The sequence below is a fragment of the Stegostoma tigrinum genome, chromosome 29, assembly GCF_030684315.1.
Source record: "Stegostoma tigrinum isolate sSteTig4 chromosome 29, sSteTig4.hap1, whole genome shotgun sequence".
Lineage (NCBI taxonomy): Eukaryota > Metazoa > Chordata > Chondrichthyes > Orectolobiformes > Stegostomatidae > Stegostoma > Stegostoma tigrinum.
This window is the reverse complement of record NC_081382.1, coordinates 19,031,547-19,048,497: the sequence shown is the minus strand read 5'-3', so window position 1 is coordinate 19,048,497 and position 16,951 is coordinate 19,031,547. Positions and strand designations below refer to the sequence as shown.

At 41.8% G+C, this 16,951-nt stretch overlaps 1 protein-coding gene across 3 annotated transcripts in view; it reads right to left on the bottom strand.

Moving 5' to 3' along the window:
• Nucleotides 1-15,862, bottom strand: part of LOC125465447 (syntaxin-binding protein 1) — a 111,956-nt gene extending 96,094 nt beyond the window's left edge. Inside the window, exon 1 of one of the 3 annotated variants that reach the window (XM_048558981.2) lies at nucleotides 15,598-15,862. Coding sequence is in view for 2 of the 3 variants with exons in the window: in XM_048558979.2 (XP_048414936.1) it covers nucleotides 14,881-14,917 (37 nt within the window). In the remaining variant the exon portion in view is untranslated. Of the gene's footprint in view, nucleotides 1-14,880; nucleotides 15,359-15,597 lie in introns of those variants that run through there. The other 2 variants (XM_048558979.2, XM_048558980.2) reach the window with 2 other exon arrangements.
• Between the last annotated feature and the right edge of the window lie 1,089 nt (nucleotides 15,863-16,951).

Sequence of the window (16,951 nt, the reverse complement as noted above, 5' to 3'; positions counted from 1 at the left end):
AAGGTATGAAAGAGTCAGAGATGGACCAAATGAAGGTGACAGATGGTTGGCAGTTGGGAGCAAAATAGATCAACTTTTCTATTCCAACAAGAGATGGAAGCAGCACTGATGACATCACCAATATGTCAGAGAAAGAGTTGTGTTGGAGGGCTGGAGTAGGATGCAACAAAGAATGTCCTACATCCCGTATAACTGGGGCCCATGTGGGTACCCCAGCCTTTGACTGAAATTAAAAAAAACATCCTTTTCCTATCTCCCATCAGTTCTGAAGATATGTTACTAGACCTGAAATGTTAACTCTGATTTCTCTCCATAGATGCTGCCAGACCTGCTGAGATTTTCCAGCAATTTCTGTTTTTGTTTCAGATTTCCAGCATCTGCAGTTCTTTTGGTTTTGTCTGAAGCCACTGAAGCATCCCCTAAGAGTGCGTTCTCAGCCCCCTACTGTACTCCCTGTATACCCACGACTTTGTAGCCAAATTAAGAAAAAATGTATAGTTTGGTAGTGACACCACCATCATAGGACAGACATCAAACAATGATGAGTCAGAATGCAGACAGGAGTTAGAGTGCTTGGTGTTGTGGTGCAATGATAATGACCTCTCTCTCAATGTCGACAAAATAAAAGAACTGATCATTGACTTCAGGACGAAAGGAGAACATGCCCCCAGCTACAATGGAGCTGAGGTAGAGAGAGTCGACAGCGTCAGATTCCTAGGAGTGGTGATTACTGACAATATATCGTGGACTTCCCATGCTGATGTGATGATCAAAAAGGCACAATAATGCCTCTTCTTCCTCAGGTGGCTCAAGAAATTCAGCAAGTCCAAAAGGACCCTCACCAACCTTTACAGATGCATCGTAGAAAGCATACTGTCTGGTTGCCAAATAGCCTGGTATGGCAACTGCTCTACACAGGGCCATAAGAAACCACAGAAGGTTATGTGCTCAGCCCTGAACATCACCGAAACTAAACTCCCATCTCTGGAGATAATGGGAACCACAGATGCTGGAGAATCCAAGATAACGACATGTGTAGAGAAGGGTCTAGGCCCGAAACACCAGCTTTTGTGCTTCTGAGATGCTGCTTGGCTTGCTGTGTTCATCCAGCTCCACACTTCATTATCCCATCTATGGACTTCATTTGCACTTCTCGTTGCTGAACAAAGGCTGGCTGGCAACATCATCAAAGACCCTCCAAACTCAGTAATGCTCCCGTACAACCTCTGCCATCAGGCAGAAGATACAGAAGCTTGAACATATGCACCAACAGTTTCAAGAACAGCTTCCTCCCTGCCATTATTAGATTGTTGATTGGACTCTTTAACTTCAAGTAATGTTGATCTTGCTAATGTTAATCCTGCTTTGCACACCTCCTGTACAGTGTAATCTGTATGCCTCACTCTGCCTAAGCACCCTTTGATCTCTATGTCCTTATTGCTACAATCTACCTGTACAGCTCACAAAAACAAAGCTTTTCACTGTACTTGGGCTCACGTGAATGCAATAAATCAAACAAAATCAAAGAATTGTGCTTTGGACATTGCACTACAGAACTCCAAGGGGAGCATTACTGGGTTTGGAGGGGTCTTTAATGATGTTGGCAACCTTTTTTCAGCAACGAAAAGTGCAAATGGAGTCCATAAATGGGAGGTTGTCTTCTGTGATGGTATGGGCTGTGCACACAACCTTCTGTAATGCACTGGGACAGCGATCACTGACCTCCAAGAGCAACAGCCACCTTTCTTTGTTCTAGGCATGACCCCTGGCCCCAGTTTTGTTAGGGCTCATTGTTGTTACACTTGGTCAAAGCTCCTTAATGCAACAGAACAGTGTGCGATAATAGAGAAAGAAGCACCGTCAGTAACAAGGACATTTGAGAGTTTTTCTGAATATTTGATGGATTTGCAACTTCAAGCTGTGACAGACCATATACCCTTGATCATCCTGGTGCATTTCAAACAGTTTGTCAAAATGCTTCTATGTGTACAATGTTTCAGAGTCAGACTGATTCATTCTCTCTACGCCATAGTGTATGTACCAGGCAAAACTCAAATCATAGCAGGTACATCATCAAGAACTATGCTTGATCAAGTAGAAACTGAAGATTTTGTGCTTATTCAAATATGGCAGTAATGTCATTTGTCAAAACAGAACCTTTACCTGTTTTCTGAGGAAGAACTTCAAGAAATCAACAAAGTAAAAAAAGATGTGCAGGGTCCCAGGTTGGGATATCCTGCCAAGAAGCTTCGTCAATATATATTCCAAATCATTAGCTCGTAACTAGGTGCCATGAACAGGGGAACATCAAATAATGGTGGACAACTTTCTAGTCTTTAACCACAGGTTGGTAATTCCCAAGGTGATAGAGGAGAAAATCTTCATGTCAAAATATTTAGGTCATTGACTGAAAATCTGAAGGCACAATCACTGAATGTGCACAATGCTATCTTATTGAACTCACAAAAAAGCTCTCATCTTATTAGAGATGACAAGAAGAATTGAGTTTTTATATCACAAACTCTGGATAATGACTCGAGACTACATAAGTCATCCCACAAAATGGCGATCCAGTCAGCGAAACAACTGAAGACCAACATCCTCAATCGTCAATAACAAGTACAGGATCGGGGAGAGCTGTCAAAGCACTGCAAAGGCTTGACTTGTGAAGTTCAGCGTCTGGGAGAAATTGTAGGAATGTAAATAGTTCAAAGAAATACCGTAAGAAAATGATTTAATAATGTTATTAGAAAATTGAGACTATACTTGGTGAAGGATGTGGAGTACTGAGATGGTGAGCTACAATGATGTAACAGTGACATCAGCAATCATGTGTTGGACCCCAAAAAGAGAACAGCAACCATTCACACCAGAGAGTTATTTACTGCCTTTTGTGCAGCCCACATTACATTGTAAACAAAAGGTGTTGCAGAAGTCTTCCAGAGCCAAATGATAGTCACACAAATAGAGACAGGCTAGAGTTAACAGAAGATACACCCAAATAGGATCCAAACGTAGAACCAAGCTGTAACCCATAAAGTTTTGGCAAACATCTGTGCTTTTATATTCTGTGACCCCACTTCTAAAGCCAAAAATCTTACATGCCTCTCTAACAGTCTTCTCAACTTGTCTTGACTCTTCAAACATTTGGGTACCTATACCCTTCCGTGTCTCTGGCCCTAAAATTATACTGTTTAATTTATATTACCTCCTCTCGTGCTTGTGACCAAACTGATTCAATTCACTCTCCACTATCACATATTGGTCCATTTTACCAATCCGCCTAGATCCTCCAACTCTGTTATTAGGCTCAATTCACATGATTTCCAGTTTCATGTCATTGCCAAAGTTTGAAAGTATGCCCTATTGTCCAGACCAGCAAAATGAGCAGCCAGCCTAATAGTTGAAGAATGCCACTGCAGTCTGAAAATAATTCCCCATTGTTTCCTGCCTGGTTTCCACTGCACCTTTAATTTCATGTGCTTCAATTGATCGTGTGGCACTTTATCAAAATTTTACAAAGGTTCAAATGGAGAAAATCACCACCTAACACCCATTGTCCCTTACTTTTACTTCATCAACAAACTCACTCAAGTTAATCAAGCGTAACTTGTTTCTATGAAAATCATAGTGTGGAGCCGCAGGAACAAAGTAGGCTGGGCAGCATCAGCGGAACATGAAACCTGACATTTTGGGTCAGAATCCTTCTTCATGAGGGTCTTCAGAAGGGCCTGCTACATTCCTCCAGCTCCACACTGTGTTATCTCTGACTGCAGCATCGGCAGTTCTTACTATCTCTAAGAAATTCATGTTGGCTTTCATTTCTTAATCCGTATGCTTCTGAGCATTAATTAGTTCTATCCTAGAATATTCTCTCCAAATATTTTCCATTTCTGATGTCAGACCAACTGACCCATTGTTGTTGGGCTTATTCATCCCAGCTTGCTCCCTTTTTAACCAGAGTGTAACTTTTTCAATTGTAAATCCTCCAGCACAGCTCCCACTTTTGAGACTCAATGGGTAAATTATGACCAGACCCTTTTAAATTGCCTCATTTTCTTCAACAACTTCAGACACAGTTACTTGGTGATTTTGAAGGACTTGCTATTGACCTATTTTATCCTATTCAAATGCTCTAGCACTTTCATTGTTGCAAAGTCAGCATTATCTTTAGTGAACAGAGGCAATCAATTGAATCAGCACAGCAGCCATGTCCTCTGCTACCCCAAGGAGATTTTATTTTTGATCACTAATTTGTTACAATTTAAATTAGCCTATTCTTTAACTACTAATGGGTTCACGGAAGTCTTCTGGAGTATGTTTTTATTATTTGTTAATCTATTCTCATACCTTCTCTCTGCCCCTCAATTCATTTTACAATTCTCCCTTGTAACTTTTGTGCTCAGTTTGGTTCATTAAAGAGCCTGATGTTTATCATACACTTCCTTTTCCAATCCTTTTCAAACTCCAAACCTTTAATCATCTAGGGAATGCTAGTCTTGGGCTGATTTTCCTTTCCCATAATCGTGGGGAATTGTCTAGACTGTTCCTAAACTAATGCTTCTGAATGCAACCGATTTCTCATTTACCATTTTACTTGCCTATGTTGAGTTCCAGATCCCAATTCAACTCATTTAAATTTGTTCTCCTCAACACTGTGGGTCAACCCATAGCAGGAGGATGCAGCGGTTCAAGATGGCAGCTCACCACTACCTTCTCAAGGGCATCTAGGGATGGACAAGAAATGCTGGCCAGCCAGCAACACCCACATCCCACAAATGAATATAGAAAAAAAATGTTGAATATTTTTATGTTTGATTGTTCCTTTTCAGTTACCTAGATACTCTAGATCTGCTCGTAATTAAAAACAGACCATCAATAAAACATTCCGTTGAACCACATTATCATCCTTGCTAAGCTGGACACATAATGATCATGAAAGTTCTGGCATACATATTTCATGAACTCCTGACCCTCTTTATTCTTTACTCTGTTACTATCCCAGTCTTTGTTCAGTTAAGTGAAGATCCCAATTATCACTACTTCACGTACCTTGCACCTTTCTGAAATATTTCGGTAAAGTTGCTCGTCCATCTCCTTCCCTCTGTTTGATGACCTATCCTATATGCCCAGTGGTGCAATAATTCCTTTGTTGCTTTTGACCAAATATATTCTCTCCTTGAATCTTAAAGTATATCAGCACCTTCCAGTGCTGTTTTGGTCAATATTGTCATTCCCTATCTTTCATTCTTTTGTGAACACCTTCTAGCTGGTAATATTGAGTGTGCCTGTGCTTGCTTCTTTTTCTAACATGCCATCCTGGCCCCTCCTCCCCAACCAAATTAGTTTACCCTGAGTTAATGTCCTTTATTCAGCTACACTCCTGATCAGTTAGCACAGCCTGTTTTGTTTTGCCTCGCTGCCAGCACCAACAATGTCCACTACTGAATTTCTCACCATTGTGCAATTCAACAAGAGATGAATCTGTAAAGGTATCTCTGCTTCTCACTGAAGATAAAAAATCTTTCCTGTGCATCCCAGAGTTTGACACGATCTGTACAATTATGTCAGATGGAAGGCCTGAAGTCTACCTGCTAACCATCGAACTTCCCATTTGGAGGAACCACAGTGGCTCAGAAACTCACTGACTACAGACGGGTGGCCAATTTAACAAACTAAGGAGGTCAAATGATGAGCATTCTATAATATCCTAACAGGTTCCCAGAAGGGGCTTACTTTCCCAGCATTTCCATGGCTCACAGAGGAGACCTCTAGCAGCAATGCTGCTCCTGGTCACTATGTTCCACCTACCTAGTCATGTGAAAGAAATAAATGTTATCTCTAAGCTGTAATGGCACTTAAAATGGAAGTGCTCTCTCTTGCTTCCTGCAGTCTCAGCCATAGTCACTTCTGTCCATGGTGGTGCAAAGATGACAAATTACCATCCTTCTAAGTGGGGAGAAGCTTGAAGAAAGCTACCACCTTCCTTAATGGGATAATACATCATGCCACTGGCTCCTTAATTGGTCACCACAAGTAAGATCACCTCACAGCTGACCTTCAGTTGGGAAAACCTCTTTGGTCCTGACATCAGGCCTAACGGAGTGCTGGTCTGAACTACATATTGAAAAGTGCTTAATTGGCTGTAATGCACTTTGGGATATCTTCGATCATCAATGGTGCTACGTAAATGAAAGTCTTTCTTTGCTCACAAATTGTTAGAAGATTTGTACCATTCCAACATTACCCTCATAAAATCAGAAGCTTGCCACCACCTCCTCATGACTGTCAGGAATTTGCTGGAATTGTGCCGTAATCATGAATGAAGCTCACATAGCTATTTAAGGCTGGTATTTCATGTCATCAGCATCCCATTAGTAATATCACACATCGTCCTCTTAAGCCACTCAATCTTGGCAGCCCAGAAAGGGAAGGGTTCAAACTCTGATGTCTCACTTCTACAGGCAGTAAATTATTAGCAGACATTTGGCAAATATTTCATTGATACACTTTTACTTTCTTATTCTTTCTGTCTGTCTCCTGCCTCTGTAAAGTCAATATTTGGTCCCCTCAGCTTTACATATCCTGTCTCCTTTCATTCTTGTTTGCTACATTTTCTCACAATCATTTGCTGTCTTTCTTACTCTATCCTTGAATTTCATTGCTTAAGATTAGACTGTTGCATATAACTTTGAAGAGTTCCCAGATGCCACCAATTACCTCATGGTTAACAATTTGTATTTCCAGCAACTTTCAGAACCTAATAACTTAACCAGAAAAAATTCAAGCACTCAGTGCTCCAAATATTCCTGTCCAATGCTCTCACCCTTGGCCACAAGATCACTTCTTTTTCAGAATCATAGAATTAGTGAGTGTCTGTGCTGTATATGCTTTAATACAATGATATATCCTATGGACACCAAATGACTTCTGAAATTTACACTTTGTGTTATTCACACGTGACAGCCCAATTTATTTGATTGAAATGCTTCCACTACAACAACAACTACTACCCCAGGCTTTTCTATTATTTTGGCTAAGACAGCAGGAAAGAATTTTAAATTAATACATCATTAAACTAATGTTAAATTAATATCTCACAGCATAACTTCAAACACAAAGGGTGAATAGGGCATAGCTTCATGTCAAATTGGCTATCACACTTATTCCCTACATGCACGGATTTATTTGTGAAATAGTTTGTATCAATGGGGTTGAAACAGAGTTCCAATTCCAAATGAGCAACGTAGTTTGATTGATGTTCCTTTCAGTATGACTCAGTCAGATGAATCATGGGTTGGCATTGGCCTTTCCTATGTTAAAAATGAGTAGTGGCAATCAAGTGCACTGGTACTCAAAGTCCTCTTGCAAGCTAGTGCCATCAAAGTGTGTATTCACTCTATGTCTTCCAGTTGTCATACAAGGGCATAAATAATTCCCAATGACGGGGCTATTGCAGAAAAGGGTTTGATTCATATCTGTTGTATTGAATACTACCTGCAAATTGACAAAATAGTAGAGAACCTACAAATCCAAACAAGGTGAAGGTAAAACTAAGGTGGTGTTTATTAAATATTTATGATTTATCTTCATTTTTCTGGTAATCTATAGGGATTTGTGGTTGTCATGCATAGTTTACATATCTATAAACACAGTGTTTCAGTTATCCTATGTTTACTCTGTGGTAATGTTACAATTACTAACACGTCTACATCAAATTAATGTTATAGATAGTGGGCTAAACACTGAGACAAATATCTGTACTCTGACAGTTTTATATATGTGTAATTACTGATTATTTCTCCAGTTAAATGCAATTCAATTGCCTGTTGACTTTGTTGTTTAACGGACACAAATAGTTGTCTGGCTGAAGTATAAAATAGTTACAGATCCAGGAGGAAGTGGCACAAAGGGAATACACGTTCAGCAAAATCCAATGAAAGAAAAAAATACTTGCAATTATTTAGTGTTTTTCATGACCAGTGGCATCTCAAAGCACTTTAAAACTAATGAAATGCTTTTGAAGATTAGTCACAGTTGTTAAGTAAAAAACAATGAGACACTTATCCGATGAAGAGAGAACTCAGTGAGTTAATATAAAGATGTTACCTCTAGCTGAAAGTTGCAGATTTAGCACTGTATCTCAATTCATTAGCAAATGAGTATTTTATTTCTCTATAGTGGTACAACCAAGCTCTAAATTTCAATTTGTTTTGTCTTTCTGTTCATGTTATAAGCTACCTTCAATGCTTCTTCAGTGTATGACATTGTGCTTTGGCCCAAAATAGCATGTGAATTTAATTCTTAATTCCAACTAGCAGATTTTTTTTATGACACTGTTACTTGCCTCTTGTGAGTTAGCTCACTTGACACATTGACGAGCGTTATGGATGACAGCTTTAATTGAACATGTTCTTGGAGGCTTTGGCACATGTTTACCCAGCTCCTGGCACATTGCCCAATAAAATAGTATCTATATCTTCAATAAAGACAAGTGTTTTGTGAAAATTTACATAACAGTTTTTAATGTGCCTATGACTTCCTTCTAGTTGGGAATTTCCAGGAAAATAATTCAATGGAAATTCATGGACAATCCTAAAGGATTGACAAAATTAGTTTGAGCATTGTCTGCCGTTAACCTTTTGATATAGAGTCTTGTTGAAACAAAACTGTTACTGTTTTTAATTGTTGAACAATTTAACATCAACTGAGTATTCAATGACTGTAACATTTCTCTTGCAATTTGCTATAGCTCTCTTGCCTCTCCCCTCAATGCCACAGAGCCCTTTAAAACCAGAAAAAGTGTTACTTTGAACTGAGTCAAATCCTTTGAGAAATGAAACTGTAAAAATTGTAAAGTGCATAGTGACATCCATGATGGGAAGATCAGTGACAAGTGATTTTGATCAGCTGTCACTAGTTTATAATGAGAACTTAGTAAACTAATGTTTCTTGATGATACAGTGCTTAAATATTGAACAAGGAGAAACCTAGTTAAAGCTTTTCATCTTGTACTCAACAAGACAAATCCAAGGATGACAAATTTCAAACGATACAACCATTTATTCCACTACAGAAAAGGGCCCTGATTGGAGGGTGAGCAGGTTGGCAAGACAACTCTGCTTGGCTGTGGCATTGCCTTGACAAAGCAAAAGGGAACTATAGGTAAAACTTGCAGGTAGTTCAAAATAGGTGCAAGGTTTGCGCATATTCATTTTGCTTACAGAGTAAAGGCTCTGCATATTAATGCATGTCAATTCCAGCAAGAATGAGTGAGACACATTGCAAACTTAACCAATTACATGAAATAGTTTGATAGTGTTCCAATTTGTGTACATGGTAATCTGCAAGCAAAAGGCAATTGCTTAAGTTTTGTGCGATTTTTGAACTACCCATCTGCTTAGGGAACCTATAGTTTGATTATGTGAAATTCCAATTCAATGGGCATTGCAAAGCTTTGAATCATTTATGTTCCAACCTTCATTCCCCATCTCTCCCTTTCTCCATAAGATCATCATTCTTAGTTTGTATTTTATTCAACTGATTTAGCTTTCTTTTAATGATTTTTGTTCCATTTGCTCTATTATGAAATCACTATATTGGAACTGCACCATAATTCCATGATGCTCTGCCTTCCCATCTTTATTTCCCAATTTTCAGCCTTAAACCTGAGCAGGCAACAGGTGCTTCATCTGAACAAGAAAATATCAATTCATACACATCCTAGTGATCTATGGTAATCACCATCATTACCAGCAGCCCTGGGTTGGTGTGTAGTAAAAGGGGACATTCAACAAGGAATAAGATAAATGAAACTTTCCTCAAGGTATGTATATTTTATAAGTATCCCATTTGTACTTATCTCCTCACATTTCATGAAGCCTTCTTACAGCCTGTATGATTTCTGATTTCCTAATCATCGAAGCACACAACTTGCTCCAGTAACCAAGAAAATACTCATTCCCGATATTGATCCCATTGATTTTCTCTCCCTTGTAGTCAAGATATATAACCCTTGGCTATACAAAATTTCACCCTATGGTGTGACAGATAGGAATATATGAGTATATACGATGAATGATGAGTATGTAGTCGTGCCCAAATGCTCCACTGTGTTGCATAGCAAAATGCAAACACATTGCACCCATAAAATAATATTTTGAAAATTCCCATGGTCAGAAGTACACTCTTTATAAACACTAAGTTTTATGGACTATTTCTTTATCAATTGTGTTATGGGAAAATAGCAAAGTCTTGACAACAGCACTGAATGAGTTAACAATGAGCCCAGGTTAGACTTCAAAGGAGTTAAATAAATAATGTAATAGACTGAAAATCCAGAATACCAAGCTCACGTTCTGTGGACATGGATTCAAATCCCACCATGGCAGATGGTAATGTTTGAATTCAGTTTTTAAAAAATCTCCACTTAAAAGCTAGCCTAATGGCAACCGTGTAACCATTGTCATAAAAACCATCTGGTTTGCTACCATCCTTTAGGGAAAGAAATGTCAATATGTGTCTGGAATCACATGTAGGCCAAATGTCGTATCAACTCTTAACTGCCCTCTGAAATGACATAGCAAGATACTCAATTCAAGAGCAGTTAGGGATGAGTAACAAATTCTGACCTAGCTAAAAATGTCTACTATCCCATATATGAATTTTAAAATTTGACTGAATGATGAGAGTTTTTCTAAAACCACTGGTGTGTAAGCTAGTGCATGTGAACCCTATGATAATGGAAATGTTATTTACAATAACTCAAATACTGGACATCACAGAATAGCATTATAAACAATAATAATTCAAAATTAGTCTTAACATAAACCCACAAATGACTCCACTGCTCTTAGTTTTCTTACAAACTGAACATATAGCTACTGACATCACTATTGGCTGCAGTTATCATCAACTTATCCCTAACAAATATTCAGGACAACTGAAGGGCAAAAATTATTTGATCCAATTCTGCTCTCTGCCCTTGCACGAACTTGTTCTTAATAAAGTTTAGGTTTGAGGTCTGATTTACTGTAAACAAAAGGTAAGGAAAGCACATTATTATAAAGGATAGGGCACAGAAACAGGCCATTCATCCCAAGCAGTTCCAACTAGCAATAATCCTCCATTCAAGTGTCCTCCCACTTTTTCTCATCTAAATCTACCACCTTAACCATTTACACCTTCCTCCCTCGAATCATTGTCCTATTTCCCCTAATTGCATCCAACTATTTTCTTCAATCATCCTCGGTGGTAGAAAGTTTCACATTCTCACTACTCCCTCAGAAATTGTTTTTTTTTATTTTCCTGCTTATTTTATAACATTGTTGTCCTCTAGTTATTGTTTTTCCAACAACAGCAAACTATCTCTCTCTAACACTCTATCAAAACCATTCCTTGATTTAAAGATCCCCACAAGGACTCCCAACAGCTTATTTGATCAAGGTGGGGGGGGGGGGAAGAAAAAAAAGCCTTTCAATCCTTTCCTGATGGTGTACACCCAGATATTCCTGGTTTCACCCTTGCACATCCTCTCTGCACTCTTCCTGGTCTCTCTATAACCTTTATGATAGGATGTCCAGATCTAAGGCTTGAAACAGATTTACAGAACTACCCTTCTATCCCTCCAGAAAGAATGTCATTCACAGTGTGCTGCTGGCAGAATGTCTACAGGCTTTCCACATTAACGTGAGATAACAAGGTGTAGAGCTGGATGAACACAGCAAGCTGAGGAGCAGGAAAGGGTCTGAAGAAGGGTCCAGACCATAATTTCAGAGATAATGGGAACTGCAGATGCTGGAGATTCCAAGATAATAAAATGTGAGGCTGGATGAACACAGCAGGCCAAGCAGCATCTCAGGAGCACAAAAGCTGACGTTTCGGGCCTAGACCCTTCATCAGAGAGGGGGATGGGGGGAGGGAACTGGAATAAATAGGGAGAGAGGGGGAGGCGGACTCCGCCTCCCCCTCTCTCCCTATTTATTCCAGTTCCCTCCCCCCATCCCCCTCTCTGATGAAGGGTCTAGGCCCGAAACGTCAGCTTTTGTGCTCCTGAGATGCTGCTTGGCCTGCTGTGTTCATCCAGCCTCACATTTTATTATCCAGACCATAATTGTCAGCTTTCCTGCTCCTCTGATGCTGCTTGGCCGGCTGTGTTCATCCAGCTCTACACCTTGCTATCTCAGATTCCCCAGTATTGGTAGTTCCTACCATCTCCCACATTAACGTGAGCTTGGAGTGAGTCATTATTTGCATTTCTTCTGTCTTTCTCTCAAGATCCAGGTCGGGATTCTTTGAGAGTTCTGTCTCCATCGGGGACCCTACCCTGATTGGAGCAGTGGGATGCTTTCCCACTTGAAACAAAGGCACGCCTCTTGTCATGAACACAAAACAAATACTATGGTGCAGCCGAATGCAGGAAAATTGCTCATAGCAAGATCGCAGTGTCCCCTAGATAGTGCCAGGTGACCTTCAGCATGTACCTCATACACCCAAATGGATCGGTCAGCTCAGGGCTGACAATGCAGCAATCATTCAGGACTGCAAGAAAGATCCTTTTAAACCTTAGAATGGGAACTGAATCCACAAGCTCCTCTCTCAGGAGTGTGACGAATCAAAGTGGGGGAAATGTGTTACATTCTACACCATTTCCTGTATCATTCCACAGCAGAAAACAACCAAAAGAACAGGCATATAAACAGAAAAATCATCAATAATTACATCTCAATTCTTGAGCCTGATATTTTGCTTAAAACCACGTGTTTGATTGCTAATTTTAAATCAAACTTTCTCAGTACTACCCGCTATTTCCGAAACTGGCCTGGTGAAATGTAAAATATGACGGCTCACTGTGCTAGCGACATACCTAGGTTCGGATTTTCACTGAAAAAAACAAAACGCTGAACAAAAAAAATGCCAAAGCTATAAATTTCAGTCTTTTCTGGTCTAAAGCCAGACATTGAATTGGGGGCTTCATCTGAGCATTATCTCAAAAAAAACCTCCCCAGTGAAGGACTGAACCCTGTTTCCCCGTCACACTGTGTATTTCTTAATCAGGTGGGGCGACATTTGTCGAGAAATCAGCGTTCAAAAACAAGGCACGGGCTGGATGGTAACTGTACATTCAAACGCTAAGGTTCACTGCGGAATTGAAGCCTGTGTTACACGCTCGCTGGGATGTGATTCAGAAAGCAGTGAGCGATCACTTCGGATACCGCCAGCCCAGGGTTTAATCTGATTCTAACAGTGGGAAGGGCCATATGTTCTAGTCCCTTGTGATACCGGGGATACGAATAGAGTTCCCAGTTGCAAGAAACGTTACGGTTCCAAATGAACCCGGGCGTGATCCAATTTGACAAATAGGCAATATTATTTTCAGCACCAGCTCTAGACTTTCATACGATACCCCTACCCCTGCAGTCTGACTATGTCAGATGTCTAAACTCGACTGTCAATACTCCCCCTGGCCCACAGCACCTGGCAGTGTCAATATAGAATAACCCTCACGAAGGGAGCGGAGGGATGCGCAGCTTTGAGACAGGAGGCTGTTCTATAGGGAGCTGATCTACAGACTCCCACAGCTGTACCCGAGGGGGATCGATTCTCACACACAGCGAGGCTGGGGTGAAACAGGGCCCCTCTCTGTACCCACTGCAGGGTCCCACATCCCCACCTCTACCCCCACAGTCCGGCTCATCAACATGGGGCGGAGTCCCCCGAAAAGAATGGCTTGGATCATGCCGTGCAACCGCGGCCGCCCATCTTCGCCTCTTGCTGGAGCTGGGATGTGGGGACTTTCCCTCTTGCTGCCTCTGAGCAGACATCTTATACCCCTCGATCCCCACTGCACTCCCACACCCCGAACCCCCACCTTGGGGGCGGGCCGCTGGATATCACCGGGAAGTGACAAGCGAGAGAAGCCGGCCGCCGCAAACACAGCGCCTCTCCCTCTATTTCTCTCACACACCGTCCCTGTCAGCCTCACTGCACTGCAGAAAAATAACACAACACGGCGTGATACTCGCCCCCCCCCCCATCCACCCCGAACACCCCTCTCCACACACACACACACACACACACACACTCTACCCCACTATATACACACACTCTCTCATCTCTCCCTACACATACCACCCCCTCACACACACTCTCTTTCCTCCACCATACACACACTCTCTTCCTCTCTCACACACACTCTCCCCCAACACACACTCTCTACCCCCACACACATACTCTCCCCTCATACACTCTCTCCCAACATCACACACATACTTACTCCCCCTACACACTCTCTCCCTCCAACACACACATACTGACACCCCCACACACATACTCTCCTCCCCCACACACATATACTCTCCTCCCTCCCACACACATACTCTCCTCCCACACATACTCTCCCCCCCACACACACATACTCTCCCCCCCACAGACACATAATCTCCCCCGCACACACATACTCTCCCCCGACACACATGCTGCCCCCCCCCTACAAAACCACACAAACACACCCCCACACGCAAACCCCGACCCACTGAAGGGATAAACCTGCTGCTGCTGGTTTTGCAGATTACAACACACCAGGCACCTTTTGTCAAACACATTCTGCACCGAAACATAAAAAAAAACAAAAACAAGCTGCATCTCCCTCCCCTCCACTCTTTTTCCATCGCAGGCAGCTCGATCGCCACGATCAGAAACCCCATCCATCCACCTAACCCACCATCTCGTCACTGGCCGCATCTGCATTGGACCCGGGCCGCGTAGCCCGCCGGCAAAATGCGCTGCTGCTGCGGACCGAGCCCCCACGCTCTTCCCGTCTGTTTCAACCTTTCCTTCGGCCCCCAACCCGCTCTCAAGCCCAGCGCAAGCCGCTCTTACTTTCTCCCACCACCGCTTTGAGCCCGATCGGTGCCATGATGTCTTCCACTCGCTCTGAGCCCTTTTTTCCCCTTTTTTTTCCAATCAGCTGACTGCAGGAGAGGGCTAGGGGAGGAAGCGCGTCACGGCCGAGAACCAATTCCTCAGTGTATTCTCCAGCTCTCGCCTGCGTGCACTCGGACTCTGCCTCCTCACTCAATGAACACAGAGACACGGGGGGAGGGGTGGGGGGAGACAAATTGATCGAGTAGCAGGGAGAGAGGGGGAGAGGCTGGGGAATCGTGAAACTGCAAACGATGTCAATGTCATGCTTTGTTCATTTCAGCTCGAATGATATCGACAGGATGGACTGAGGAGGAGCTTCTGTCACAACGTTCAAATAAATATTGCATGTGTCGGGGAGATCTTCATAAATCCAAACCCACACCGGATAACCGAATGGGAGCGGCGAACGTCTCCCAGCACCCTTTTACCGTGGACAGCATACATCCATTCAGAAATTTAGTTTATGTTTCAAATACTCGCAGTAACTCCCAGCCATAATAGGAACCAGAGGACTTAAATCATCTTGAAGCTTAGGGGATTGTCACGCTCTCATTCATCTCACTGGGGCTCGCTATATTGCAGTCGGAAGTGATTTATCTTTTAAATCATCTCGCCTGAAAATATTTCGATTTCTGTTTCGACGTATTCACCCAAGTTTTAAGCGTGACCTACCTTTTCAGCGCTTGGCTTGCATTTTCAAAAGCACATTTCGGACTCAAAACAAGGAAGGTGAAATAAAATAAACTTGAACAGAATTTTTAAAAAAACACTACCCTTAAGACATGGGGGGAGACATCAGCGACTCTATCAAGTTCATTCACCCACTCATTGACGCTCAGTTTGGATACTGCCTGAAGCACTTGGCTCCACTCTCATTTCATTAGTCCCCGCATGAGCCCCAGAGCTGAATGCCAGAGGAGAGGTGAGTATGGCTGGTCTTGAGGTCAAGGCAGCCTTCAACCGAGAGAGATGCCAACACCCATAGTAAAACTGGAGGGCTATGGGGACCTGTGAAGAGAAAAACTCTCCGGTGCCTGGGGCTCATCCACAAAGGAAGGTGGCTGATGTTTAGGAGGTCAATCTTCTTAGCCCAGGGTATTAGTCAGAAGGTTCTCAAGACAGTATCTAAGATCCAACCACCTTCAGGTTCTTTATCAAAACATTCCCTCCATCATAAGGTCCAGTACAAATTATTGTAGTGCCCATTCTCAATTCCTTGCATAATAAAGCTGCTGGCCCTTCCGGATCCTGATCAAATTCAGACTAAATGACTAAAAGCCCTGTAAGGAGCCCTGTATGTGGTGGGGCGAACAGTAGATCCATATCTATTATTTTATAGGACCATGGGGATTAGTTGGTGTTTGAAATAATGTTCTACTAATGTTACATAAGTATCCTTGACTAAGTAAACAAGCAAGGAGGTTGTATTAAAACAACAAAATGTTTAAATTAAAGAAATAAATATATTTAAACTCAGCATCAAAGCAGCCTTTACTATTAGGTTTAGAGACACTAAAGTGTACATTTATACCAAACACCGCTTTTCTGTTCTGATGCTGAAATTAAATATTTTGTTGTTTTATAACATCCCCCTCACTTGTTTACTTAATCAATGATACTTATGTAACATTGGAAGAACATTACTTTCAAACACCAACTACTCCCCATGGTCCTATAAAATAATAGATGTGGATCTACCGTTCACTTCACCACATGCAGCAAGAGATGTCCATGCTTGGGGATGCTAAGTGGCAAGCAACGTTCATCTTCCACAAGAGAATGTAACTGGCCCCTCTCCACCAATAATATTCAAAGGTATTACAATTGCAAAACTTCCATTATCACCCTAAAGGTCGCCATTGTTCAGGATGAGACATCAGAAGTAGCTAAGAAGCTGGATATTTTGCAGTGAGTGGCTCAAATCCTCATTTCCTAAAGCTAACCCACTCCCATCAGCAATAATAGCACTACTTGGCTGGATGGGTAAAACCACAGTAATATTGATTGAACTTGATCACGTCTCGGC